We start from the raw sequence: 27161 nt of genomic DNA, 5'->3' as shown, positions 1-27161 counted from the left end.
TTTTCTCAGAAATTCAAAAGGCAAGTTAATGAAAATATTCGTTTTTTAATAAATATAAAATTTGGAAATTATTCTTTTAGTTTTAAACAAACTTTTTCAAACTTTATTTTTTTTTTCCTACAATCCAAAACACCAAAAAATGTAACTAAGAAAATTAATAAAACTTAACAATAATTAATTGGACCAATTAGGAAAAAAATTTGTTGTAATTTCATCCACCCAAAACATATTATCAAATAAACAATTATTAGCAAAATCTAAAAATAAAATTTCTATATATGCATTGTTTTAAAATAATAATTGTGGGAGGGACGAACCTCTCCCCAAGAAGGAATTGTACCTGCTTTGGGTTCAAGTGTGTATCAATCATGTGTAGTACTACACATGATTGGTACACCCTTCCTTAGGCTTAATGCTTATAAGGCAAGGGTAGGAGGCGTCTCTCCCTGATGTGGGACTGAACAAATCCGTGAGGGTGGCATCGGCCCTTGGCCCATTCCCAAAGCGGACAATACCTGATTGGGGAAAGATTCGTCTCTCCCAATATAATAATAATTAAAAGAAAATTACAAAAGCTAAAATTTGTCACTCATCCGATTATTTTCGTTTGGTTAACTTTTGGTTTTCTTTAAATAAATGGCATTATAGTGTACTTCTAATACAACTATTAAGAGTACTTTGTCCACCACAAATGATTAAAGAATAAACAAAAATTAGTAAAGTCTCATAGTTTAACATTTAAATTGAGCACTATAAAAAATATGCTATGTAATAGAAGAAATATTAATTTACAATAAATAGAATAATATTATATTTTTATATGCTATATTTAATTCTTTATAACGCAATAGGATAGCATTTAACAATAAAAAAAAAATCCACCAAAAATTTGAGAGAGAGAGAGAGAGAGAGAACCTTTTGTTGTGAGGAAAAATTATGCATAGAATGGAAGAGATAGCGACAAATTTATAGTAAGAGGATGCAAATAACAAAAAACAAAAATAAAAGAAGATGAAGGGAAAGAGGAAGAATGATATTAATTTAGATGGTAGTGGGGAGATGAAAAGGTAAGGAAGGGAGAAAGGTTAAAGAAGTAGTGGGGAGATGAAAAGGAAAGGGAGGGAGAAAGGTTGAAGAAGTGTAAATATTAAAAAAAAATGTTAAAAACAATTATAGAAAAATTGGTAAAAAAGAAAAAAAAAGATAATGATGTGGACACTGATGTAGCTCAATTGGAGCGTAACAATAATAAATGCTATGCTTCAGTTTTTAGAAATATATAGATAAATGAAATTATAGTGTACTTCTAATACAACTATTAAGAGTACTTTGTCCACCATCAAGGATTAAAGAATAAACAAAAATTAGTAAGTCTCATAGTTTAACATCTAAGTTGAACACTATAAAAAATCATGCTATGTAATAGGAGAAATATCAATTTACAATAAATAGAATAATATTATATTTTTATATGCTTTATTTATTTTTTTGAAACCGGACCAAAAGACTTTCATTCATTTAGAGATAATGAGTCCAAATACACAGCCTCACGGGCAGGAGGTGGAGTCTCTATATTTAATTCTTTATAACACAATAGGAGAACATTTAACAATTAAAGAGAACAAAAACAATTTAAAAAACAAAACTAAATCACATTAATCCAAAGTAGAGTTTTAAAAGATTTAAAAAATTATCAACCTAAAGTAGATATGCAAGAAAAAAAATCCACCAAAAATTTGAGAGAGCGAGAGAGAGAGAGAGAGAACCTTTTTATTGTGAGGAAAAACTATGTATAGAATGAAAGAGATAGATTGATAGTGACAAATTTATAGTAAGAGAAAGTGAATAAGAAAAGACAAAAATAAAGGAAAATGAAGGGAAAAAGGAAAAATGATATTAATTTAGATGGTAGTAGGGAAATGAAAAAGTAAGGAAGGGAGAAAAGTTGGAGAAGTAGTGGGGAAATGAAAAGGTAAGGGAGGAAAAAAGGTTGGAGAAGTGTAAATATTAAAAAAAAAAATTTAAAAACAATTATAGAAAAATTGGTATAAAAAAAAATGACATGGATGCTGATATGGCTCAATTGGAGCATAACAATAATAAATGTTACGCTTCAGTTTTAAGAAATATATAGATATAGATATAGATATAGATATAAATTACTTTTTTTAGGTTTTGTATAATTGTAACACATTAAGTCAACTAATTAAGAAATTACAAAGAGCTTTGTAACTCATTAGCAGTTAAGATAAGATGTCACTCTTACATTTTTAGATATGGAAGTATGAAACTACTAGGATTTGATTGGTACCACCTAAACCTCAATCAGCCAAACTTGCAAGACTCAAGTCAACTAACTTGGGCACTACTCATTTCATTCTCATGAGCTAGGGCATTTGGCTCGATTGAAACCAACTTATTTTCAAAAAACAAATGATCACACCACTACATGTCATCCATAGAAGCTTTCAATATGTAACTGAATACTTCCAAACGGCGTATCCACATAAAATCAAATGTCACACCACATTGACTCACCTGTCATAGCATGGCAAATACCCTAACCCAAAGGCAAAGTGAAATTGAACTCCTCCAAAGGCAAACCTGAGTCGGCAGTCACTAACACAGCCTAATTAGAAAGCATATGGGCAAATAGTTAGGTGAGATCTCCATCAAAATATACCACATATCTACACAATATCACGGGTAAGATTTGGGCAGCACCAAAGATCGAGACCTTCACATAGGATAAAGACTATAAGAATGTTATTCCTAAGATGGATTCTCTTTTAGGTCACCATTATTTACATAATGAGCTAATGTCTCTACCATGGAAGAGACATTAACCATAAGAAAAAAGATTCGTATACCCGTAACAAGATATACCTCCTCATATCTTTGCATTTGATTGTAAAAAAATATTTGTTAAGGGCCAATAGTTCGAGGTCAGAGTTGTCATACATATTTTTTGAGAAGTAAACTTTTGTGTAGACCAGCTAGCAACACACAGAGGGAACCAAGAGGAACAATTCAAATTCTACAATGAGTAACCCATTTTTATTGCATCATATCTTCTGTGGTTGTAATGCCCTTAACATCTACATATACATTCATATATATATATATATATATATATATATCTAAACATTACTGCATATACATAGGTACATTAAATAATTCTAGCTTTTATTCAAGTAAAAAAGAATAAGACTTGTGACTCAATGTGACAAACAGGTTAGGCATATCATAATCACAATCATGCATTGTTTTTGTTTTTTTGTAGCTAGAGCTATTAATGTGATAGTTCTGACCCATACAAGTCAAATCTAGAATTGTGGCGCGGGACCATATTGAGAAAAAGCATGACTGAATTCACGGATGAGTTCTATCATCTATGGATCTAAAAAATTTAACCAATTCTCATAATGAATAAATAAATAAATTTAAAAAAAACAACCACCATGTTAACATTGCCTTTCAAGATCGCTTTATCCGAAATACATGTGAAATTAGGTTCTCACATGCATAAATTTAAGCATACCCTTCCCATATACTTGTTAGTGCCTTTTATTTTTATAGGAAACTATGGATTTATCACAAATCAAAATATGATTAGAATTTAGAGCCAACGGTAATAACTTTAAACAAGTAGTTCCCATGTACTTGTTTGTTGTTAGTGTATGTTATTTTTTATTAACAACTGTACTTATGGAATCACAAGTCGAAATATAGTTAAGAGCCCAAAGAATCTATTATAATTTTTAAACAATTAAACACAAGGAGACAAGATTAATTTTAAATCTAAAAAGGACTGACTGGTGACTAGGACTCCCATTTTACATTTGAGTGGCCCAGCATCACTAGAACAACCATTTGTTTTTAGGCTAAGCTATTTGCATATTGCTTTTATTTTATTTTACAAACATGGTATTTAAACTTTTTTTTGATTATTTAATTATTTCTTTAAATGTATACGGTCTTTCTATTTTACACATATTAAATTATTACAAAGAGGAATCTCTTAAGAATATTTCCAAGACACTAATAAGAGATTTCAAACCAACATTTCATAAATATTATAAGAACTTCAAAATTACTTAATCAACCTTTAAGATTTTGAATAAAAATTTCATAAATATTATAAGATCTTAAAAATCACTTAACAAACCTTCAATATTTATTTCTTTTCATTAATTGAAAGGAAGAGCACTGCGATGTGACGCACTGCGATATGACGTAGATTTTGCAAGTGCACGTAGCACCAAAATGGGATTTTCCTTTATGAAATTAGTTTGGTAATTGAGATTAGAGTGTCAAAGGATAGAAATGTCAGGGCCGGTCACCGACCGCACACTATGGCAAATGACACAAAACTGAGCGTGCAAACGCACCAAAATGGGATTTTCCTTTATGAAATTAGTTTGGTAATTGAGATAACAGTGTAAAAAGATAGAAATGTCAGGGCCGGTCACCGACCGCACAATATGGCAAATGCCACAAAACTTAGTGTGCAAACAACACTAAATTGTCGAGGAATATTTATAGTGGATTCATTAAAATAAGATTTGCAGTACAGCTTTTTGTAGCTCCCGTGGGTTAGTGTGTGGCTGACTTCACCAATCACAGGCACCACATACCCTCTACAACATTCTAGAAAGTCATACAATTAATGCACACGACACAACTTCTACCATTTGCTAAAATGGCAGTGTGTGTAAGCGGTTTGAAAATAGAACTATTAATGTTAGCACTCATAGATTTAAGTGATAGTGATTCTCTATCACTCACAAATTGTTATCTTAGATTCTGCCAACAGTAAAGTGGAATGGATACAACATTTTCATGTGAATAGACAGGTTGACCTTTAAATAATGATTTTTAGTATTTAAATATTACAATACGTATTTTTATAACATTTTTTTACTCATAAATATTTTTACAATACTTAAAATATTAAAAATCTTTTACTGTAAGAAGAGTTTTGTGTTGCATTCAAAAAACCTCTATAAGGGTTATGTGTGACACAATTAATTAGTTACACATAAAATAATACCATAAAGGAAATAAGTATTACACTTAAAACTTAAATGGGATTTCATAAACAAGAAATCATAAAAATATTTTGTTTACTTTCTCCAAAATTTTATGAAAAATCTTTTTAACTTGAAATAAATCTATTTCATGAAATAAATTAAATATTACAAACTAAAATTGTAGCTATTTATTACAATAATATTTTTTTTTATTTTGCATTTAAAGTGGACTTAGAAAGTATGGCTAACTGTGATAATAGGCATGTTGAAAACAGTAAACGAATGGTGAAAACTGACTTGCTTTCCCCTCTTCCACTATATATATCAGCCTAATGAGCTAACTAAACCAATCATTCACACTCCTCAAACTCAGATTCCCCTAGTCCACAACAATGACTTCTTCTAATAAGCTCTTGTTCTCTCTCATTCTCGTCCTTTCTTTTCTTGGCTCTCCATCTTTTGCTGATGACCCTCTGAACACTCCTGTCTCTTCAGGAACCATTTGCAAGTCTACCCCGGACCCTTCTTTTTGCAAATCTGTGCTGCCTAATAACCACACAGCCAATGTCTACGACTATGGCAGGTTTTCAGTCCGTAAATCACTATCCCAATCCTACAAGTTTCTTAAATTAGTGGACAAGTACCTTAGACACAGTTCCACTTTGTCAAGAACTGCAATCCTTGCTCTTAAGGATTGTCATTCACTTGCTGAGCTGAACATAAACTTCTTATCAAGCTCTTTTGATACTGTGAGTAACACTAATGACACTCTATCCAGCTCCAAAGCTGAGGACATCCAAACCTTGCTTAGTGCCATTTTAACCAACCAAGATACTTGCTTGGATGGCCTTAAAGCCACAGCTTCAGCTTGGAGTGTGAAAAAAGGTCTCTCAGTCCCACTCTCTAATGACACTAAATTGTACAGTGTCTCTCTAGCTCTTTTTACCCAAGGTTGGGTTCCAAAAAAGAAGAATGGGAAAACATGGCACCCAAAGAAGAAGCATATCAATAAGTCAGTGATTTATGAATCAATGAGTCGGAGAAAGCTCATTCAGATAGGTAAGGATGAAGAGGTTTTGGTAAGAGAAACGGTGGTTGTGAACAAAAATGGAGGTGGGAATTTCACCACCATCAATGATGCCATTAATGCGGCACCAAATAACTCTGCCGCTAGTGATGGATACTTCTTGATTTATGTCACTGCTGGTGTTTACCAAGAGTACTTGTCAATTGCAACAAACAAGCCTTATTTGTTGATGATTGGAGATGGTATTAGTCAAACAATAATCACAGGCAACCGAAGCGTGGTAGATGGGTGGACAACTATGAGCTCTGCAACTTTCAGTAAGTACCAAGTATCAAAAACTTGAATTACTTACACACCATATTCTATACACTTCAGCTTAACTTTTAAAATTTTGAGGTACCAAAATCAAACATATATACACCAAATTTCAGTAATAAAAAGTATAATTTACTCTAAATTTTATGATATGATCAACATTTGTCATCACTGTTTTAGATGTTAATAAGCTTTACATAAATGTTGCATTGCAGCTGTGAGAGGACAGGGGTTTATGGCAATGAACATTACTTTCCGTAATACAGCAGGAGCAATCAAGCAGCAAGCCGTTGCTGTACTAAACATGGCTGATTTGTCCACATTTTTTAGCTGCAGCATTGAAGCGTACCAAGACACCTTATTTGCACATTCACTAAGGCAATTCTATAGAGATTGTGATATCTATGGGACAGTAGATTTCATATTTGGAAACGCTGCTGCTGTTTTCCAAAACAACAACTTCTATGCACGGTTGCCAATGAAAGGACAATTCAATCCCATCACTGCTCAAGGCCGAACAGACCCGAATCAAAACACGGGTATTTCAATCCATAATTGTACAATTAGAGCTGCATATGATTTGGCTTCAAGCAATTTCCCAGTGAAGACATTTCTAGGGAGGCCATGGAAGCAGTATTCTAGGACAGTTTATGTGCAATCTTTCATGGATAGTTTGGTAGAACCTGCTGGTTGGCATGATTGGAATGGAGATTTTGGTCTAGACACGTTATATTATGCCGAGTATAATAACAGAGGCCCTGGTTCCAACACTACAACAAGAGTTACATGGCCTGGCTACCATGTGATTAATGCTACAGATGCTGCTAATTTTACTGTTTCCAACTTCTTGCTAGGGGATCATTGGTTGCCTCAAACTGGGGTGCCTTACAATGGTGGCTTAATATGAGTAATGCTTTGGATATAGCTAGTTTCATGTCATTTACTTGGTGAGTTACAATGTCTGTAATGCCCAATCTTTCCACACAAAGTTGGTTATGTATTTTGGGAAGTATTCATAGCAAAACCACACGTGTCAGTATTTTAGCAGTTATTATGCTTAAGAAAATGTATTTAAAAAAAATTGCATATTAATTAGTAGTGGCAGTGCCATTCAGACTTTGATTCAAGACCAACAAGTTTGGTCAATCGATAAAGGTTGGTGTTGATTCTCTTAGCCGTGCACGTCTATATAATATATTAAAACGAAAGCTCGATGAAGAATTTAATTAGATTTTAATTTTTAGTAATTCTAATCACATAACAAATTTCATAAAATTATTTTTCACAAGTATTAAGTTGATAGGTTGTGATTGGTATACAATAAAAGTAATAACAATGGTAGTACTAATCACAATATATTACTTCAACATATTGTGAAAAAAAAAATTTTATTGTGTCTAAGCATTATCGTTTAATTATACTATAATTTTGTACCAAGTGTCATTTTAATTCCACTCTATTTTGATGTCAAGTACCTTTAAATTTTACATGCACTCTAATTTTGTGTCAAGTATCCTTCTCATTACATTTTAAATATTTTCAAGTGTTTATAGTAAATTCATGCATATAAATTTATAAAGTATTTAAAAAAAAAAAAAACTCAACTAGAGTTTATAATGCTTATATTTGTTTTTTGATAATACCCAACCTTCATTAAACAACAAGAGAAGCACCATCGTTTCTCAATTGCTTAACAACAACTAGAGGAAGAGAGTATTTGTTACAATATCCAAAAAACCTATGAGCAGCAGCAAATTTAATAAGGGAACGTGCAACACAATTAGCATCTTTCCTAACCCAACTAAAAACAATCTGGACAAAACCTTTGCTGGGTTCAAACACTAACAAAATGATGTAAATAGACCACTCTGTAGAGGTTAACCTGAATTTAAAGCATCAACACATTGCCTAGAATCTTCTTCCACAATAATATTCTTAAGTCCCTCAGATTGTGCAATCTGTAATGCCCAAAGAAAAGCTGCAGCTTTGGCCTATAGAGGGTTTCACAAGGCGTTCTATTTTGTCGTTCATCAAAAAAAGAAAAAAAAAAAAAGACATTCTATTTTGTCCAAGTCATAAGTACGTCACCAAAAGCATTTTCAGCTACTAAAGCCAAAGTAGTGAAGGTATTTGTGACAATAGCATTAACATTGAGCCTGACTACATTTGATGAACGAGGGAACGATCTACAAACTTTATCTAGGTCTTGTTCTTTGTGGTGTACAATTTCTGTAATCAAAGAATACTCAATAGCCTTGCTGCAAATGTTTTGGATGATGACTGGTAGATTGACCTTCTCCCTTTGAAAAGCGACAACGTTTCTAAGATTCCAAAGGGCCTCAAAAGTAATGGCCATAAGTAAGGAGCATTGATTGGCTTCCTCCTTGGATTGGTAAAACTAAGCTGGAAGATCCACCACCAATTTAATGATATCTACATGGTTGTTTATATCCAGATTGTCACTTCTAATTCCCAAGGGGCCTCCAATCCATATAGCTCTTTTGCCACATGATAATATTTTTTTGATAAGCTGCAATATCATTGAAAGAAACGAAATTAACAAAAACAAGCATCTTCCTTACAAGCACTAGCCACACTAGCTGGAAGATTTTCCGAGACCAAACTGAAAGACACTAAAGACACTAAAGCAAACCTTGCTACCTCATGGGCAGCAGAATTACAGATTCTACTAATCCAAAAAAACTGACAAGAATCAAAAGACTTAGCCAGGAAACAAATGTCCGAAACCAGGGAGGAGATAGACCAAAGGGGACAAGACGTGCAGTCCATGATTGCATCAATGCTATTCTTTGAGTCACTTTCCAGAATGATCTCACTCCAAGCCTCACTTTTAGCAAGCTGCAGAGCCCACAAAATGGCTTCGGTTTCAGCAGAGAGCGGGGATCTCTTTGGCAGAATCTTAGACCAGGCCTTCAACACACGACCATGAGCATCTCTAGCAATGACCGCTAAGGCTGAGTTGTTCTGAGAAATGGCCGCATCCACATTGAGTTTGGTATATCCCAAAGGAGGGGGAGACCAGTGCACCACTGGTTGTTCAGCTAAAGGCGCTTGAGGGATGAAGAAAACCTTAGCACATTCATTCAGTTTTTTCCCAATCCTGCTTATGGAAGCCTGGAGGTCAACAGTACCGTTTTGGTGTATAACAGCATTGCGGATGCACCAAATTTCCTCCATAGTAAGAGCCATATTTAGGGATACTAGCCACATATCTTGCATTTGACAGAGGGCCGGAGGAGGTTCCAAAATTACCTTAATGATGTCACTAGGAAGAGCTAAGTGAGCTTCATCTGATTTGAAACCCCAGCATGCAGAGAACCAAATCGCCTTGGCTGCAGGGCATTTAAGGAAAAGATGAGCAGCAGATTCCACCTCCTGGTTACAGAGTACACACCATGGCTCAGAAATATCCATGCGGCTCATTAAGTTTTCTCTCGTGGGGAGAGCATTTACTGCAATTCTCCAGAGGAACATTTTGATTCTTTCCGGACCTCTCAATTTCCAAAGCTTTGACCATTTAACTACGGTGGTAGCTTGGGAAGGGGGATTAGCCAACAGCTCCTTATAAGCAGATTTGACTGAGAAAAGACCTTTGGAGTCTGGAATCCACAATAGCTTATCTGGCCTCAGCCTGATAGGGATGGGAATGGATAGGATTGCTTGAGCTGAAATGGGGTTAAAGATATCCTGAACCATGGTAGTCTTCCAAGTGTGAAGCTCAAAATCAATAAGCTCAGCTACTTTCATGGGCAACAGACAGTTTGACTCAACTTTTGGGGCTGGGATGAAGCCTTCAATCCATGGAACCCAAGGGTCTACCCAAACATCAATTGATTCACCATCTCCAATGAGGAAGCAAGCTCCCCTTCTGACTACTTCCCTTGCTTTCTCAATTGCTTTCCAAGTGGGGGATGCATACTTAGACGCTTCCGCCCTAAGCTAATCATCTTTTACCTTATATTTTGCTCTGAGAATCCTCATACAGAGGCTATCTCTCTTGGATGCTATCATCCATGCCAACTTTGCCAGTAATGCAGAGTTTATGTTTTTGGCTTTTTTGAACCCCAAACCACCACTCTTTCTTGGACAACATAAGCTGTCCCAAGCTTTCCAAGCCAGAAATCTTCCCTCCTTTTGTTTAGGCTTCCACCAGAACCTTCTAGTTAGGGCATCCAAGTTGTTGCACACTTTGTTTGGAATATTGAATGAGGACATGGTGTATATTGGCATAGATTGTGCCACATGATAATATAAGAACAAATGAGAATTGTCCTCCACACAAGCATTACAGAAGCAACAAGATTTGTTAGTAGCCCCAATTCTCTGTCCCAGCTTCTCCTTTGTAGGCAACATGTTTAATCCCAGCCTCCATGGCTCCATAGGAACATTTTAACTCTATCATGAACTTTTAGCTTCCATAGTTTGTTTATGGTAGAGTTTGGGTAGTTACATTGAACTCTTGACTTGCCTTGTATACAGATTTCACAATATATACATATATATAAAAAGTACCAATGCCCGCTACAGTGCTTCGGCACTATATACTCAATGTGTTTGTACTGTATAAGTACTGTAGCGGTAACAGTGCTTTGGTGAGGCACTTTGCTTTTTTTTTTTTTTTTTCTTCAGTTTTGAACAGTAGCTACAGTTCGCGGTAACAGTGCTTTGGTGAGGCACTTTGCTTTTTTTTTTTTTTTTTTTCTTCAGTTTTGAACAGTAGCTACAGTTGAACTGTAGCTACAGTAGTTACAGTTTTTTTTTGGTCTTCCGTTTATACTTTTTTTTTTCTTTTATATATATATTTTTACTATACAACAAATTTCACAATATTTTTACAATTATTAAGGTGTCAATTTCTTATAAGTCAAAATAAAATAATAAAATATGAAACTGTGATCAACCACAATAAAAAATAAATATTTTGTGAAAATATTGTGACACTTATTAGGTGAATATGTAAAAACTACCGTACTTTTAATTTGTTCAAGTGACACTGTAACTACAGTAGCTACAAAGTTTATTTATTTATTTTTTTTAGCCTTCCGTTTGTACTTTTTTTCTTATATATAAAATGTGTCAATGCCCGCTACAGTACTTCGGCACTTTACAGTCAGTGTGTTTATACTGTGTAAGCACTGTAGCATACTGTAGCTACAGAGTTTTTTTTTTTAAGTCTTCTGTTTGTACTTTTTTTCTTATATATAAAGCGTAAATGCCTGCTACAGTGCTTCGGCACTGTACATTCAGTGTGTTTGTACTGTGTAAGTACTGTAGCGGTAACAGTACTTTGGTGAGGCACTTTGCGCTTTTTTTTTTTTTTTTTTTTTTTTTTTTTTTTGTGTCTTCCATTTGTACCTTTTTTTTTTCCCTTTTATATATATATATATATATATATATTTTACTAGACAACAAAGTTCACAATATTTTTACAATTATTGAGGTGTCAATTTCTTATAAATCAAAATAAAATAATAAAATATGAAACTGTGACCAACCACAACTGAAAATAAATGTTTTGTGAAAATATTGTGACACTTGTTAGGTGAATGTGTAAAAGCTACCGTACTTTTGGTTTGTTCAAGTGGCACTGTAGCTACAGTAGTTACAAAGTTTTTTTTTTTAGTCTTCCGTTTGTACTTTTTTTTTAAAATATTTATAAGAACCCGAATATATATTGTTATACTGACACAATAAATTTCACAATATTTTCACAATTATTGAGGTATTAATTTCTTATAAGTAAAAATAAAATAATAAAATATGAAACTGTGACTAACTACAACTGAAAATAAATGTTTTGTGAAAATGTTGTGACACTTGTTGGGTGAATATGTAAAAACTACAGTACTTTTGGTTTATTCAATATGTATTGTTCATCGCTTCTTTTATTTTTATTTTTTCCCAGTCATTGATTTGTGCTCTTTTTTCTACAGTATTTTTGCACTGTTTATCAGTATTTTTCACTGTTCATCTACGGTTCTATTTTGGTTAGCCACTTTTTTTTTCTTTTTTCTTTTTTTGTTTGTACTTTTTTCCCCTTTTATATATATCACTATACATCCAGTGTTTTTGCACTATGAGCGCACTGTAGTTGCAATAGTGCTTTGGTTTCGTGAATATTTTTTTTTTTTTTTTTCGTTTATTCAACCCTTTTGTTTATTCAGCTACAATGCCTAAATTTTTTTTTTTTTAATTCAGTAATTGGTTTGTGTGTATTTTTTTTCTTTTAAATATTGATGTAAGCTGACATTTATATTATTATACTGACACAACAAATTTTACAATATTTTCACAATTATTGACGTGTCAACCTCTTACAAGTCGAAATAAAATAATAAAATAAAAGTTTGTATACAATGCTTCAGTAGCCAACTACAACTGAAAATAAATGTTTTATAATAAAAGTGACTGTGCCACTACAATGCTTTAGTACTGTGCATCCAGAGTGTTGGCATTGTGCAGCACTGTAGCTACAACAGTGCTTTAGTTTCGTGAGTCCCTTTTTTTTTTTTTTTTTTTTTTTTCAACCGTTTTGTTTATTCAACCGGCACTGTAGCTACAGTGCCTAAAGTTTTTTTTTTTTTTTTTTTTTTAAATATTGATATAAGCTGAAATTTATATTATTATACTGACATAACAAATTTCGCAATATTTTCACAATTATTGACGTGTCAATTTCTTACAAGTCGAAATAAAATAATAAAATATGAGACTGTAGTTAACCACAACTGAAAATAAATATTTAAAAAAAATGTTACAACACTTATTGTTATCACAATATTTTCACAATTGTTGAAATCTCCTTTTCTTATATATCAAATAAAAAATATGCTAAATCCACAACATTTTAACATTAATTTCACAACAAATCATAGGTAAGCTATTATTGATGGATAGCACTAAAGTTTTTTTTTTTTTTTTTCTTTGAAATGTTTATGTAAGCTGGCATATATATTGTTATACTAACACAACAAATTTCACAATTATTGACGTGCCAATTTCTTACAAGTCGAAATAAAATAATAAAATATGAGACTGTGACTAACCACGACTGAAAATAAATGTTTTGAGAAAGTGTTACAACACTTATTATTATCACAATATTTTCACAATTGTTGAGATCTCAGTTTCTTATAGATCAAATAAAAAAAATGCTAAGTCCACAATATTTTAACATTAATTTCTACCGTGCCTAAAGTTTTTTTTTTTTTTTCCCCTAGTAATCGGTTTGTGTTTTTTTTTTCTTTTAAATATTTATGTAAGCTGGCATATATATTGTTATACCGATATAACAAATTTCACAATATTTTTATAAATATTGAAGTGTCAATTTCTTACAAATCGAAATAAAATAATAAAATATGAGACTGTAACCAATCACAACTGAAAATAAATGTTTTGAGAATAACAATAACAATGTTATCAGTTTAAAACAAAAAATAACTTATCATTTATAATTTGTTCTAAAAATGTTATGAATGTAACATTTCTCTCAAATAAAATAAAAAAAATACCTATTCGGATCCTAAAAATAAAGATATTGTGAAAATATTATGATATTTTGTTGTATTCTTAGACTTATTTTTTAATATAATCAAATTAAGTAAGCCAAAATTCACGATTTCATACACAAATTCTATATTAATTTTCTCACTACCGGAGGCAGCACGTGCCGCCAATGCTAGCGTATATATAAAAGTTAGTGGTCATAAATTAGTTATAATCCTTGGAATACGAGTCTTCTCATTAACAACCATGAGCCACTCCTTTCCACTTATCCAAAAAAAAGACAACACCCCTCATTGCTGTGCTTTATTGTTGTTGATAATCCAATCTACTCTTATGCAATATAGAGTACTTTGAACGCCAAATTAATTAATTCATGTTTTGTATAAAACAAAAGAAGACCATTTTAATATTCTCACGTTTGCAATCTTATAAGAATAAAATTTCCTGCATTCGTGTGGGGGAATGGTCCCAGAAAAAAGTTGGGAGGCCAATAGTCCTTTGCAAGTCTGATTTAAATTGGGAAAATGAATCATCAAACAAATGTGGCTCTATTTTTTTTTTTTTTTTTGAGAATCAAATGTGGCTCTAAAAGGATAGGGAAACAGTGTATCATTCTTAATTTCCACTAAGTAGTCATGACTCTACTATAGTCTATAGACTTTGTAGACAGATAACATAAAAATGATTGACATGATGTTTAATGGTACTGGGGATGGCAACTGATAATCGTATTGTAAAGTCGGTAGAGTAAAGTCAGCTCGTGTATTCTCGACTCTTATCTCCTCTTCAAAGTGGAAAAAACTTACATGAGATATGAAATTAAATGATAAAGATGAGAGAGAAAATAGAGGGGTGCCGTGAGAGTGCTAAGATAGAATAAGACAAGTGTTTTGAAGATAATAAAAGAGTATTTATAAAAATAAATAAATTTTAAATATGATATGTATACAAAATTAAATTATATATACACACTCTACAACCTAGGCATGGTGGGATGGGACACATAAAATCTCTCTTTTCTTTATCTTCTTGCCTAAGCATGGTGGAATGGGACATGTAAAATCTCTCTTTGCTCTATCTTCTCTTCGAAGTAAGGAAAAACCCTCATGCGATAGTGTAGCCGACGGGTCAAGATATTTTGGCCATTTCAATTGGTTCAATAAAAAATTAATCACTTTTTGTCTATCACTCATATAAAACTTCTCTCACACACTTAGCCATTGGAGCCTCCTTGGCCAGCCTCCAAGCTGTAAAGTGAGTTTTTTCTTTCTTAGTGGGGTGCCTATCAAGTTTTCCAGGAAATCATCACTGTTTAGTTATCGTCAAAGTCATTATTATAGTTATGTCTCTTCCCTAAAATTTCACCCACCTACAAAAATCTTATAGCCATGACTATTCTACACATGAATTAAAATTACATTTAAATCCCTACAGCCAGTTTCTTTAAAATAAAAATAAAAACTAAAAAAAAAAAAAAAAATTGGCAAGGTATGTGTTGACCCGACTTGGAAGTTTAACGGGTTAAGTACAAGTTAACCCATTTTTGCTTCGAGTCTAAAATCTCATGTAGAGTCGGGTTTTTTTCTTATGGTTCGAGTCACGTTAACAGTCTATGTCCAATTTTTGTTTTTAGGTATTAAGAATCCATAGTTCTAGTAAATTTTACTCATTGTGATCTAAGCTTTGGTTTTATGTGTCACTAGTGAGTAGGGACCTTTTTTTATAAAAATTCAATGGTTACAAACTTACAATAGTAGAAAAAGGGGATTCGAACTCTAGTTCTCCTAATAATGAATATCAATATATATTATTGTACTAGAAAGCTCTTTTTTTTTTTTTTGCACATGATTTGATTGTGTTGGGGATATTGGACTTGCTTGATTGTGTTTCTATAAGTTGTTAGAGTTAATTAACTGTGTAAATATATTCAAGTATCAATTAGAAAAAGATAGAAAGTATGCAGGACAAGAATTAGGATCATTTGTGAACAATTTGGGTATCCCCTCTTAAAGCTCCATCAAGAAGAAGAGAAAAGAATTATAAAGACTATGAAAGAAAATATAATAGAAATAATGCATATAAAACATATAAAAAATACAAAAAAGAAGATAAAAAACAATATAACTTTATAAGAAGAAAACTGATAAAAAAAACCTGCATGTTACAAATGTGGAAAAGTAGGTCATTATAAGAATAATCGCAGAGTCAAAAACAAAATAAATGAACTGAATATAAATGAAGAATTAAAAAATAAATTGTTAAACATATTATCAAAATCAGAAAGTGATAAAGAATATTAAGATGAATTATTACAACATAGAAAGAAGTAGCTGAGTTGAAAACCTATCCACAGAAAGTGAAAGTGGAGTAGAATTATGTGTTTGTAAGAATAAAAATAGGGATAATTACAGATTACCCACCTGTGGTTTAGCCTGAATTTAACTTATCCACTCGTAGTTTCATTTTTGACACTTTACCCACCTATCATTTCCTCCGTTACTACTCCGTAACCCACCTCCCTTTCAGATGTTACTCTAACACATTTTTTATCAAAGACAAAACCCAAAATAGATCAAACACTCCTCTCTCTCCCAAAACACACTCCCATCCACGCGTACAAATTTTCAGCATTATAAGCTTGGAGAGAGAGAGCTCACAGATCACAATAAACACAAAACAAATGTTCCACCATGGGTATGGATTTGGTTTAGAAACGCGATCTTGATGGAGGCGAATTCCACCAATTCAGCGTCATCGCCGAGCCCTAGCTCCACCAAGCCACGTCCCTCTCGGAAGTCTAAATCGGCCAAGGAGAATGCGCTGCCATTCGATTTGACCTCCATCCCCTCCAAATCCAAGCCATCGTTGGCTATGGCGGCCAAATTGAAGAGTCCATTGCCCCCGAGGCCACCTCCTTCAAATTCTCACAAAAGGAAGCTCAGCTTTGAAGGTCATGGGTTCGATTTAGGAAATCGTTGACCGATTTGGTGGCGGATCTGGTGATTCTGTGGGTTCTGGGTTGTTGTTTAGTTTTGAATTTTTCACTTTGCTTCTATTATACCCAGCAAATCAAGTAATTTTTATTCTACTGTTCATGATGTTGTGATTTTTTCTGGAGGGTTTGTTGTTTGGCTTTGAAACCTTCCTCTCTCATATCTCTATTCCCTTGGTCAATCTTTGCCAATCCTCCCCTTGGGTGCTGCCAATGTATATCCAGTGGCTTTGTGTGAGTGAGATCTTGGATGTTGAAAATCAAAACTTTAGAAATTAAGTGCTGGAAATTGTTGATCCTCCTTGTTGTCATGTTGTAAACTGTGTTATGCTTTGATTTTAATAAATTTCTTAGTTCAAGCACAAAAAATAAGTATAAGGAAGAAAACGAAGAACAGAAGCCTTTGAGAGAAAATATTTGAGTGGCTGATATTTGAGTTCTGTTGGCAGAGAGAGATTTTTAACTGGCAAGTATGGTTGGCAGTTAACCAGGTTTTCAAACTAAAATCTTTAACTATGCCACTACTCTCTCTCTCTCTCTCTCTCTCTCTCTCATGGTTTTGCTTGATTTGATTTGTATTAGTTTTCTGGGTATATGTTCTTCATGCTTGTGAATTATGAGAAACCAATACCATATTTTAATCTTTTTTTTTTTTTTTTGGGAGGAGAGAGACATAAAATGGGTGTAAAAAGACTTATTTACCCATCTTTTTTAACAAAGGTGGGTAACAGAGACTAAACGGAAGTAACCTCAGGTGGGTAAAATGTCAAAAATGAAATCACAGGTGAGTAAGTTAAATTCGGGCCAAATCACAAGTGGGTAATCTGTAATTATCCCATAAAAATATGTGAATGTGTAAGAAACTATAAATACTCTAACAATTAACAAAATAAGAATAATTTAATTAATTGACAAAATTGAAGATCCGAAATCAAGAAGGAAAATTTAATAAAATTAAGCCAATCAAGCAAACCTGAAAAAATAAATGAAAAACAAACATGGGCAGATGGGCTAGACATGGCTTGCATATTAATGAAGCCTATAATATTGACATATACATAAACTTTTTTACTCATACATATTTCTACAACACTTAAACAACAATACTAGAAATCTCTCATTATAAGAGGAGTTTTGTGTTGCATTCAAAAAACTCCATAAGGGTTACGTGTGACACAATTAATGAGTTACACATAAAATAATACCACAAAGGGAATAAGTATTACACTTAAAACTTAAATGGGATTTCATAAACAAGAAATCATAAAAAGATTTTGTTTACTTTCTCCAAAATTTTATGAAAAATCTTTTTAACTTGAAATGAATCTATTTCATGGTCTAAATTAAATATTACAAACTAAAATTGTATCTATTTATTACAATAATATTTATTTATTTTGCATTTAAAGTGGACTTAGAAAGGATGGTTGGTTCTGATAATAGGCATGTTGAAAACAGTAAACGAATTGTGAAAACTGACTTGACTTTCCCCTCTTCCACTATATCTATTAGCCTAATGAGCTAACTAAACCAATCATTCACACTCCTCAAACTCAGATTCCCCTAGTCCACAACAATGACTTCTTCTAATAAGCTCTTGTTCTCTCTCATTCTCGTTCTTTCTTTTCTTAGCTCTCCATCTTTTGCTGATGACCCTCTGAACACTCCTGTCTCTTCAGGAACCATTTGCAAGTCTACCCCAGACCCTTCTTTTTGCAAATCTGTGCTGCCTAATAACCACACAGCCAATGTCTATGACTATGGCAGGTTTTCAATCCATAAATCACTATCCCAATCCTACAAGTTTCTTAAATTAGTGGACAAGTACCTTGGACACAGTTCCACTTTGTCAAGAACTGCAATCCTTGCTCTTAAGGATTGTCATTCACTTGCTGAGCTGAACATAAACTTCTTATCAAGCTCCTTTGATACTGTGAGTAACACTAATGACACTCTATCCAGCTCCAAAGCTGAGGACATCCAAACCTTGCTTAGTGCCATTTTAACCAACCAAGATACTTGCTTAGATGGCCTTAAAGCCACAGCTTCAGCTTGGAGTGTGAAAAAAGGTCTCTCAGTCCCACTCTCTAATGACACTAAATTGTACAGTGTCTCTCTAGCTCTTTTTACCCAAGGTTGGGTTCCAAGAAAGAAGAATGGGAAAACATGGCACCCAAGGAAGAAACATATCAATAAGTCAGTGATTTATGAGTCAATGAGTCGGAGAAAACTCATTCAGATAGGTAAGGATAAAGGGGTTTTGGTAAGAGAAATGGTGGTTGTGAACAAAAATGGAGGTGGGAATTTCACCACCATCAATGATGCCATTAATGCGGCACCAAATAACTCTGCTGCTAGTGATGGATACTTCTTGATTTATGTCACTGCTGGTGTTTACCAGGAGTACTTGTCAATTGCAACAAACAAGCCTTATTTGTTGATGATTGGAGATGGTATTAGTCAAACAATAATCACAGGCAACCGAAGCGTGGTAGATGGGTGGACAACTATGAGCTCTGCAACTTTCAGTAAGTACCAAGTATCAAAAACTTGAATTACTTATACACCATATTCTATACACTTTAGCTTAACTTTTTAAATTTTGAGGTACCAAAATCAAACATATATACACCAAATTTCAGTAATAAAAATTATAATTTACTCTAAATTTTATGATATTATCAACATTTGTCATCAGATGTTAATAAGCTTTACATCAATGATGCATTGCAGCTGTGAGAGGACAGGGGTTTATGGCAATGAACATTACTTTCCGTAATACAGCAGGAGCAATCAAGCAGCAAGCCGTTGCTGTACTAAACATGGCTGATTTGTCCACATTTTTTAGCTGCAGCATTGAAGCGTACCAAGACACCTTATTTGCACATTCACTAAGGCAATTCTATAGAGATTGTGATATCTATGGGACAGTAGATTTCATATTTGGAAACGCTGCTGCTGTTTTCCAAAACAACAACTTCTATGCCCGGTTGCCAATGAAAGGACAATTCAATCCCATCACTGCTCAAGGCCGAACAGACCCGAATCAAAACACGGGTATTTCAATCCATAATTGTACAATTAGAGCTGCATATGATTTGGCTTCAAGCAATTTCCTAGTGAAGACATATCTAGGGAGGCCATGGAAGCAGTATTCTAGGACAGTTTATGTGCAATCTTTCATGGATAGTTTGGTAGAACCTGCTGGTTGGCATGATTGGAATGGAGATATTGGGCTAAACACATTATATTATGCTGAGTATAATAACAGAGGCCCTGGTTCCAACACTACAAAAAGAGTTACATGGCCTGGCTACCATGTGATTAATGCTACAGATGCTGCTAATTTTACTGTTTCCAACTTCTTGCTTGGGGATCATTGGTTGCCTCAAACTGGAGTGCCTTACAATGGTGGCTTAATATGAGCAACGCTTTGGATATAGCTAGTTTCATGTCATTTACTTAGTGAGTTACAATGTTTGTAATGCCCAATCTTTCCAACACAAAGTTGGTTATGTATTTTGGGAAGTATTCATCATAAAACCACACTTGTCAGTCTATAAAATCATGATCTTCCTCCATCAAAAAAAAATAAAAATAAAAATAAAAATATGATCTTCCTTTTTATGGTAATAATCTATTGTATTTTAGCAGTTAATTATGCTTAAGAAAATGTATTTTAAAAAAATTGTGTATTAATTAGTAGTGGCATTCAGACTTTGATTCAAGACCAAAAATGCCCATAAGTTAGGTCAAATCGATAAAGGTAGGTGTTGATTCTCTTACAAGGTCCAAGGAAAGCCACGCACGTCTATATAATATATTAAAACAAAAACTCAATGAAGAATTTAATTAGATTTTAATTTCTAATAAGTCTAATCACATAAAAAAAATTTCATACAAACATTTTTCATAATTATTAAACTGATAGGTTGTGATTGGTATTCAATAAAAGTAATAACAATAGTAATACTAATCACAATATGTTACCTCAACATATTGTGAATATATATATAATATTTTTTGTGTCTAAGTATTATCGTTTAATTACACTCTAATTTTGTGTCAAGTATCCTTCTCATTACGTTTTAAATATTTTCAAATGTCTATAGTAAACTCATGCATATAAATTTATAAAGTATTTAAAAAAAAAAAAAAAAAAAAAAAAAACTCAACTAGAGTTTGTAATGCTTATAATTGTTTTTTGATAATACCCAATCTTCATTAAACAACAAGAGAAGCAGCATCTTTTCCCAATTGCTTAACAACAACAAGAGGAAGAGAGTATTTGTTACAATATCCAAAAAACCTATGAGTAGCAGCAAATTTAGTAAGGGAACGTGCAACACAATTAGCATCTTTCCTAACCCAACTAAAAACACACGTGACAAAACCTTTGCTGAGCTCAAACACTATGAGGATAACCTGAATTTAAAGCATCAACACATTGCCTAGAATCTTTTTCCACAATAATATTCTTAAGTTCCTCAGAGTGTGCAATCTGTAATGCCCAAAGAAAAGCTGCAGCTTTGGCCTATAGAGGGTTACACAAGACATTCTATTTTGTCCAAGTACCTCACCAAAAACATTTCGAGCTACTATAGCCAAAGTAGTGAAGGTATTTGTGACAATAGCATCAGCATTGAGCCTGACTACATTTGACGGACAGAGCCATCTACAACCTTTTTCCCTTTGAAAAGCAAGCGTTTTTAAGATTCCAAATGGCCTCAAGAGGAATGGCCATAAGTAAGGAGCATTGATTGGCCTCCTCCTTGGATTGGTAAAACTAAGCTAGAAGATCCATCACCAATTTAATGATATCTACATGGTTGTTTATATCTAGATTGTCACTTCTAATTCCCAAGGGGCCTCCAATCCATATAGCTCTTTTGCCACATGACAATATAAGAACAAATGAGAATAGTCCCCTACACAAGCATTACATAAGCTGCAAGATTTGTTAGTAGCCCCAATTCTCTATCCCAGCTTCTCCTTTGTAGGCATCATGTCTGATCTTAGCTTCCATAGGAACATTTTAACTCCATCATGAACTTTTAGCTTCCACAGTTTGTTCCATGGTAAGAGGTTGGGTAGTTATACAGATTTTACAATATATACATATGTATATATAAAAGTTAGTGGTCATAAATTAGTTATAATCCTTTGAATACGAGTCTTTTCATTAACAACCATGAGCCACTCCTTTCCACTTCTCCAAAAAAAAGACAACACCCCTCATTGCTGTGCTTTATTGTTGTTGATAATCCAATCTAATCTTATGCAATATAGAGTACTTTGAACGCCAAATTAATTAATTCATTTTTTTGTCTAAAACAAAAGAACATTTTAATATTCTCCCCCTCAAAAAAAAAAAACATTTTAATATTCTCACGTGTGGGGAATGGTCCCAGAAAAAAGTTGGAGGCCAATAGTCCTTTGCAAGTCTGATTTAAATTGGGAAAATGAATCATCAACCAAATGTGGCTCTAAAAGGATAGGGAAACAGTGTATCATTTTTAATTTCCACTAAGTATTCATGACTCTACTATAGTCTATAGACTTTGTAGACAGACAACATAAAAACGATTGACATGATGTTTAATGGTTTAATGGTACTAGGGATGGAAACTAATAAGTGTAGAGTAAAGCCGGTAGAGTAAAGTCAGCTTATGTGTATTCTCGACTCTTATCCCCTCTTCAAGGTGGAAAAAACTTACACAAGATATGAAATTAAATGATAAAGATGAGAGGGAAAATAGATGGATGTCGTGAGAGTGCTAAGATAGAATAAGACAAATGTTTTGAAGATAATAAAAGAGTATTTATAAAAATAAATAAATTTTAAATATGATATGTATACAAAATTAAATTATATATGCACACTTATAGCCTAGGCATGGTAGGATGAGACGTGTAAAATCTCTCTTTTCTTTATCTTCTTGCCTAGGCATGATAGAATGGGGCGTGTAAAATCTCTCTTTGCTCTATCTTCTCTTCCAAGTAAGGAAAAACCCTCATACTATATTTTGGCCATTTCAATTGGTTCAATTTTTTTTACTTTTTTGAAAAACAAAGACACACACAATGGGGGGAGGGAATGACTCATTCCGAATGAGTACAATTTTTTAGATTTGTCTGTCCGTTTCATTTCATTTTTTTGGGCTTTGGGTGTTAGAGAAAGAGACTGAGTAGTCAAGGTTGGGCTTTATGGTTTCTCTTTCATAGGCCCAGACAAGTTGAACTATGAAATGCTGTGTGGCAGTTGATTGCCTTAGCCCAATAGACACACCCATTTATTATACTGGGTTAACAGCTCCCTTGGGCTTTTGAGAAGCTGGGAAAATAGGCCACCGTATATGGTTAAGTAATTAATATTTCACTAAATGACAATTGTGTTGTCGCTTTGGCCGAGTGGTTAAGGCGTGTGCCTGCTAAGTACATGGGGTTTCCCCGCGAGAGTTCGAATCTCTCAGGCGACGAGTATTTTGCACAAAAACAGTTAGGTGTTTATTTTTCTTTTCTTTTTTTGAGGGGGAGGTGTTTATTTTTCATAGAAACTAGTCAACTACAGCACCGCAAATTCCAAACTTGTTTTATAGTATATCACTATGAATTATTATGCCTATATTGTCGGTCAGATTTAAATTAAAATTTCATTTTGATATGTACATATCATGTGATGGATCTAGTTCAATATTTTCAGCAACTTCAATAATGTTGCATATGCATTTCCCCATTAGTTTCCTACCCCAAACTTTAATTTGCATTGGAATTGGCCAATGAGAAATTTGAGGAAATGTTTCTTCCTAATCAAATCCGAACGTTTTGTTTAATATATATATATATATACACACACACACACATATATCAGCATGAATTATGTCTAGAATTTCAGTTTCAATTTAAAATTTTCATTTTGATGTTTTAACTACTATTAAATATCACATATAATATGAATATATATCAAGTTAGGGATAAAATCCAGTAGTTCAATGTTCTCAAACCTCTATAATATTGTTGCAGGTTCCTATCAGTTTCCTTCCCACCTCACCACCCCAAACTTTAATTATATTTAATTTGCGTTGAAATTGATCACAACTTTGACTTACTAATGATCGAATTTGTTGAAATGGATGATGGACTCCATTTCACATTAACACGAACAACTGCACAAGAAAAATGAATGAAGGGTGCTCTCTCGATGGTCAATTGATCCTGTTAAAGATTTAAATGTCTTATTAAAGTAGTTTATAAGTTTATGAAACCTTGAAAGTGATATTGTGCATATATTGTTCGTCAGATTTAAATTAAAATTTCATTTTGATATGAACATATCATGTGATGGATCTAGTTCAATGTTTTTAGCTACCTCAATAATGTTGCATATGCATTTCCTCATCAGTTTCCTACCCCAAACTTTAGTTTTGCATTGGAATTGGCCAATGAGAAATTTGAGGAAATGTTTCTTCCTAGTCAAATCCAAATGTTTTGTTTAATATATATATATATATATATATATACACACACATATATCAGCATGAATTATGTCTAGAATTTCAGTTTCAATTTAAAATTTTCTTTTTGATGTTTTAACTGCTATTAAATATCACATATAATATGAATATATATCAAGTTAGGGATCAAATCCGGTAGTTCAATGTTCTCATACCTCTATAATATTGTTGCAGGTTCCTATCAGTTTCCTTCTCACCTCACCACCCCAAACTTTAATTATATTTAATTTGTGTTGAAATTGATCACAACTTTGACTTACTAATGATCGAATTTGATGAAATGGATGATGGACTCCATTTCACATTAACACGCACAACTGCACAAGAAAAATGAATGAAGGGTGCTCTCTCGATGGTCAATTGATCTTGTTAAAGATTTAAATGTCTTATTAAAGTGGTTTATGAGTTTATGAAATCTTGAAAGTGATATTGTGCATATATTGTTCGTCATATTTAAATTAAAATTTCATTTTGATATGAACATATCATGTGATGGATCTAGTTCAATGTTTTCAGCTACCTCAATAATGTTGCATATGCATTTCCTCGTCAGTTTCCTACCCCAAACTTTAATTTGCATTGGAATTGGCCAATGAGAAATTTGAGGAAATGTTTCTTCCTAGTCAAATCCAAATGTTTTGTTTAATATATATATATACACACACACATATATCAACATGAATTATGTCTAGAATTTCAGTTTCAATTTAAAATTTTCATTTTAATGTTTTAACTACTATTAAATATCACATATAATATGAATATATATCAAGTTAGGGATCAAATCTAGTAGTTCAATGTTCTCATACCTCTATAATATTGTTGCAGATTCCTATCAGTTTCCTTCCCACCTCACCACCCCAAACTTTAATTATATTTAATTTGCGTTGAAATTGATCAATCTTTGACTTACAAATGATCGAATTTGTTGAAATGGATGATGGACTCCATTTCACATTAACACGCACAACTGCACAAGAAAAATGAATGAAGGATGCTCTCTCGATGGTCAATTGGTCCTCTTAAAGATTTAAATGTCTTATTAAAGTGGTTTATAAGTTTCTGAAATCTTGAAAGCCATAGTTCAATGATAATAGTAGTTTTTGTAGTATTTTATATCTGTGATTCAAACTTCACTTCTACATTCACACTGTCCAGTCATCTTTAAAAAGTTTACAAAATCCTCGATCAAGCTACACCCATACCTCATTCTCAAAAAAAAAAAAAAAAGCTACACCCATACCTAACAAAAGCATTAGCACGATTGTTTGTTTTCAACGGTGCACCTGTCTCTAGAAGTTAATATAGATTTACTTTCATACTCCTATTATGAATTAATCTCATTGAAAAAAGTATTACTTTTTACTTGCCCTTTTAGACTTAAGAGACCATTCCTCCCTCACTTCCCACTTGCCCCCACAACTTTCTTCACCAGATAGGCCCAAGTATCCGACCAAAGCCTGTAGATCTACATCAAAAGTAACTATTATCAAATATGAGTTCGATCACAAAAATCAAGATTCCTAGTCTCTCTCGGTGGACATGAACTGGCATCTGCATTGTGCTTGACCCAAAATTACACATCCCTAAAGATTATATTTCACGCGGAGAACAAAAATATTAGATAATTTTGTGCGTTGAGTGTATTTTAATTTTAGAGGTACACAGCTTATTTTGGGTTCTTTGTATTGATCTTTTTCTAGAAATGTGCTATTGGGTGGGTATCAGTTAGTTCAACTGATAAAGTGTTTGATGGTGTTTTAGTTTGATGATAAAAAGCACAATCATCATAAGCAAATACCATAAGTCAAAATTCTAAAAAATAAAAGAGAATACAATCATCGGAAGCAAACACCATAAATTGAAACTTTATAAAAACTATAAAAAAGAAAAGAAAAAAGAGAAAAGAAATATGCTGTTGAATGGTACCAAAACTTTATTCCCATATTTCATGAGATAATTATTTGTTAGTCATCTTCTAAATATTAAAGTCTTTTGTATGCCATTTTATTCCTTTTCCTCAAGTGGGAACGATACTGAACATACACAGGAGAAGCTCTAGAAACTTTAAAAGAAAAAGAAAGGTCAAAAAAATTGGGTAATTGATTTTCCATTCCACCCAATGGTGGGCTTGCTCTCGTCTACCAATATGGGCCACAAAAATGACAATTAGTGCTTTTGGACCGTATCCTATAAACTTGAGGTTGGAATGGGAGATGCTCCACTTATTTTTCCTCTCCTAACATTAATAATGGTTTCCCATTAACGCTAGGAAATGTGGCTTGAAAACTTCCACGAATGGAGAAGTGTGATGTTGTTCAAATTTTGTCTCTATGTACCAAAAACACGAATCCTACACCAGCCTCTTTAAAGATTTTTTTTAGTCATGAAGCATTCCCAACTAAGCCTCTTTCTCACATGTCCATCTAACCCCCAATATTTGTATTGTTATGAAAAAAAAAAAAAAAAAAAAAAAAAAAAAAGAAAAAAAGAAAACAACGACAACAACAACAACAATTTGGATTAAACGAAGTTTTTTTTTTTTTTTTTTAATTTTTAATTTTTAAACCTGAAGTGTTAGTTAAATTTGGATTTATACTTTTAACTTACTAGTTTTGACTAGTTACAAGTTAGCCAATGCTAACCCCATTTTTGGGTTGGGTCGTTAAATTTTAACAATTAACCAAATGGCTAGTCCGAAAGAAACAAAGTCTATTTCTCTATATATTACTAAATCCTATTGGAGTAAA

General features: G+C 33.1%; 3 protein-coding genes and 1 non-coding gene across 4 annotated transcripts; 3 read left to right on the top strand and 1 right to left on the bottom strand.

Annotated features, from left to right (window-relative positions):
• Positions 1–5382: 5382 nt before the first annotated feature.
• LOC115959276 (probable pectinesterase/pectinesterase inhibitor 41) lies at positions 5383–7529 on the top strand. The gene is made up of 2 exons (XM_031077627.1): positions 5383–6377; positions 6591–7529. Exons 1-2 carry the CDS (start codon positions 5426–5428, stop codon positions 7280–7282), a joined length of 1644 nt encoding a protein of 547 aa, XP_030933487.1. The 5' UTR covers positions 5383–5425; the 3' UTR covers positions 7283–7529.
• A 1402-nt stretch (positions 7530–8931) lies between these two features.
• On the bottom strand, positions 8932–10143 carry LOC115961319. Its single transcript, XM_031080317.1, has one exon. The coding sequence runs from the start codon at positions 10141–10143 to the stop codon at positions 8932–8934; it is 1212 nt and encodes a 403-aa protein (XP_030936177.1).
• An 8277-nt stretch (positions 10144–18420) lies between these two features.
• On the top strand, positions 18421–20538 carry LOC115959469 (probable pectinesterase/pectinesterase inhibitor 41). The gene is made up of 2 exons (XM_031077887.1): positions 18421–19425; positions 19631–20538. Exons 1-2 carry the CDS (start codon positions 18474–18476, stop codon positions 20320–20322), a joined length of 1644 nt encoding a protein of 547 aa, XP_030933747.1. The 5' UTR covers positions 18421–18473; the 3' UTR covers positions 20323–20538.
• Positions 20539–23294: 2756 nt separating this feature from the next.
• Positions 23295–23376, top strand: TRNAS-GCU. Its single transcript has one exon. It is a non-coding gene; the product is annotated as a tRNA-Ser (tRNA).
• Positions 23377–27161: the final 3785 nt, after the last annotated feature.

Source organism: Quercus lobata, chromosome 9 (assembly GCF_001633185.2).
Source record: "Quercus lobata isolate SW786 chromosome 9, ValleyOak3.0 Primary Assembly, whole genome shotgun sequence".
Taxonomy (NCBI): domain Eukaryota; kingdom Viridiplantae; phylum Streptophyta; class Magnoliopsida; order Fagales; family Fagaceae; genus Quercus; species Quercus lobata.
The sequence above is the reverse complement of the archived record's forward strand: the minus strand, read 5'-3'. Positions and strand labels throughout refer to the sequence as shown.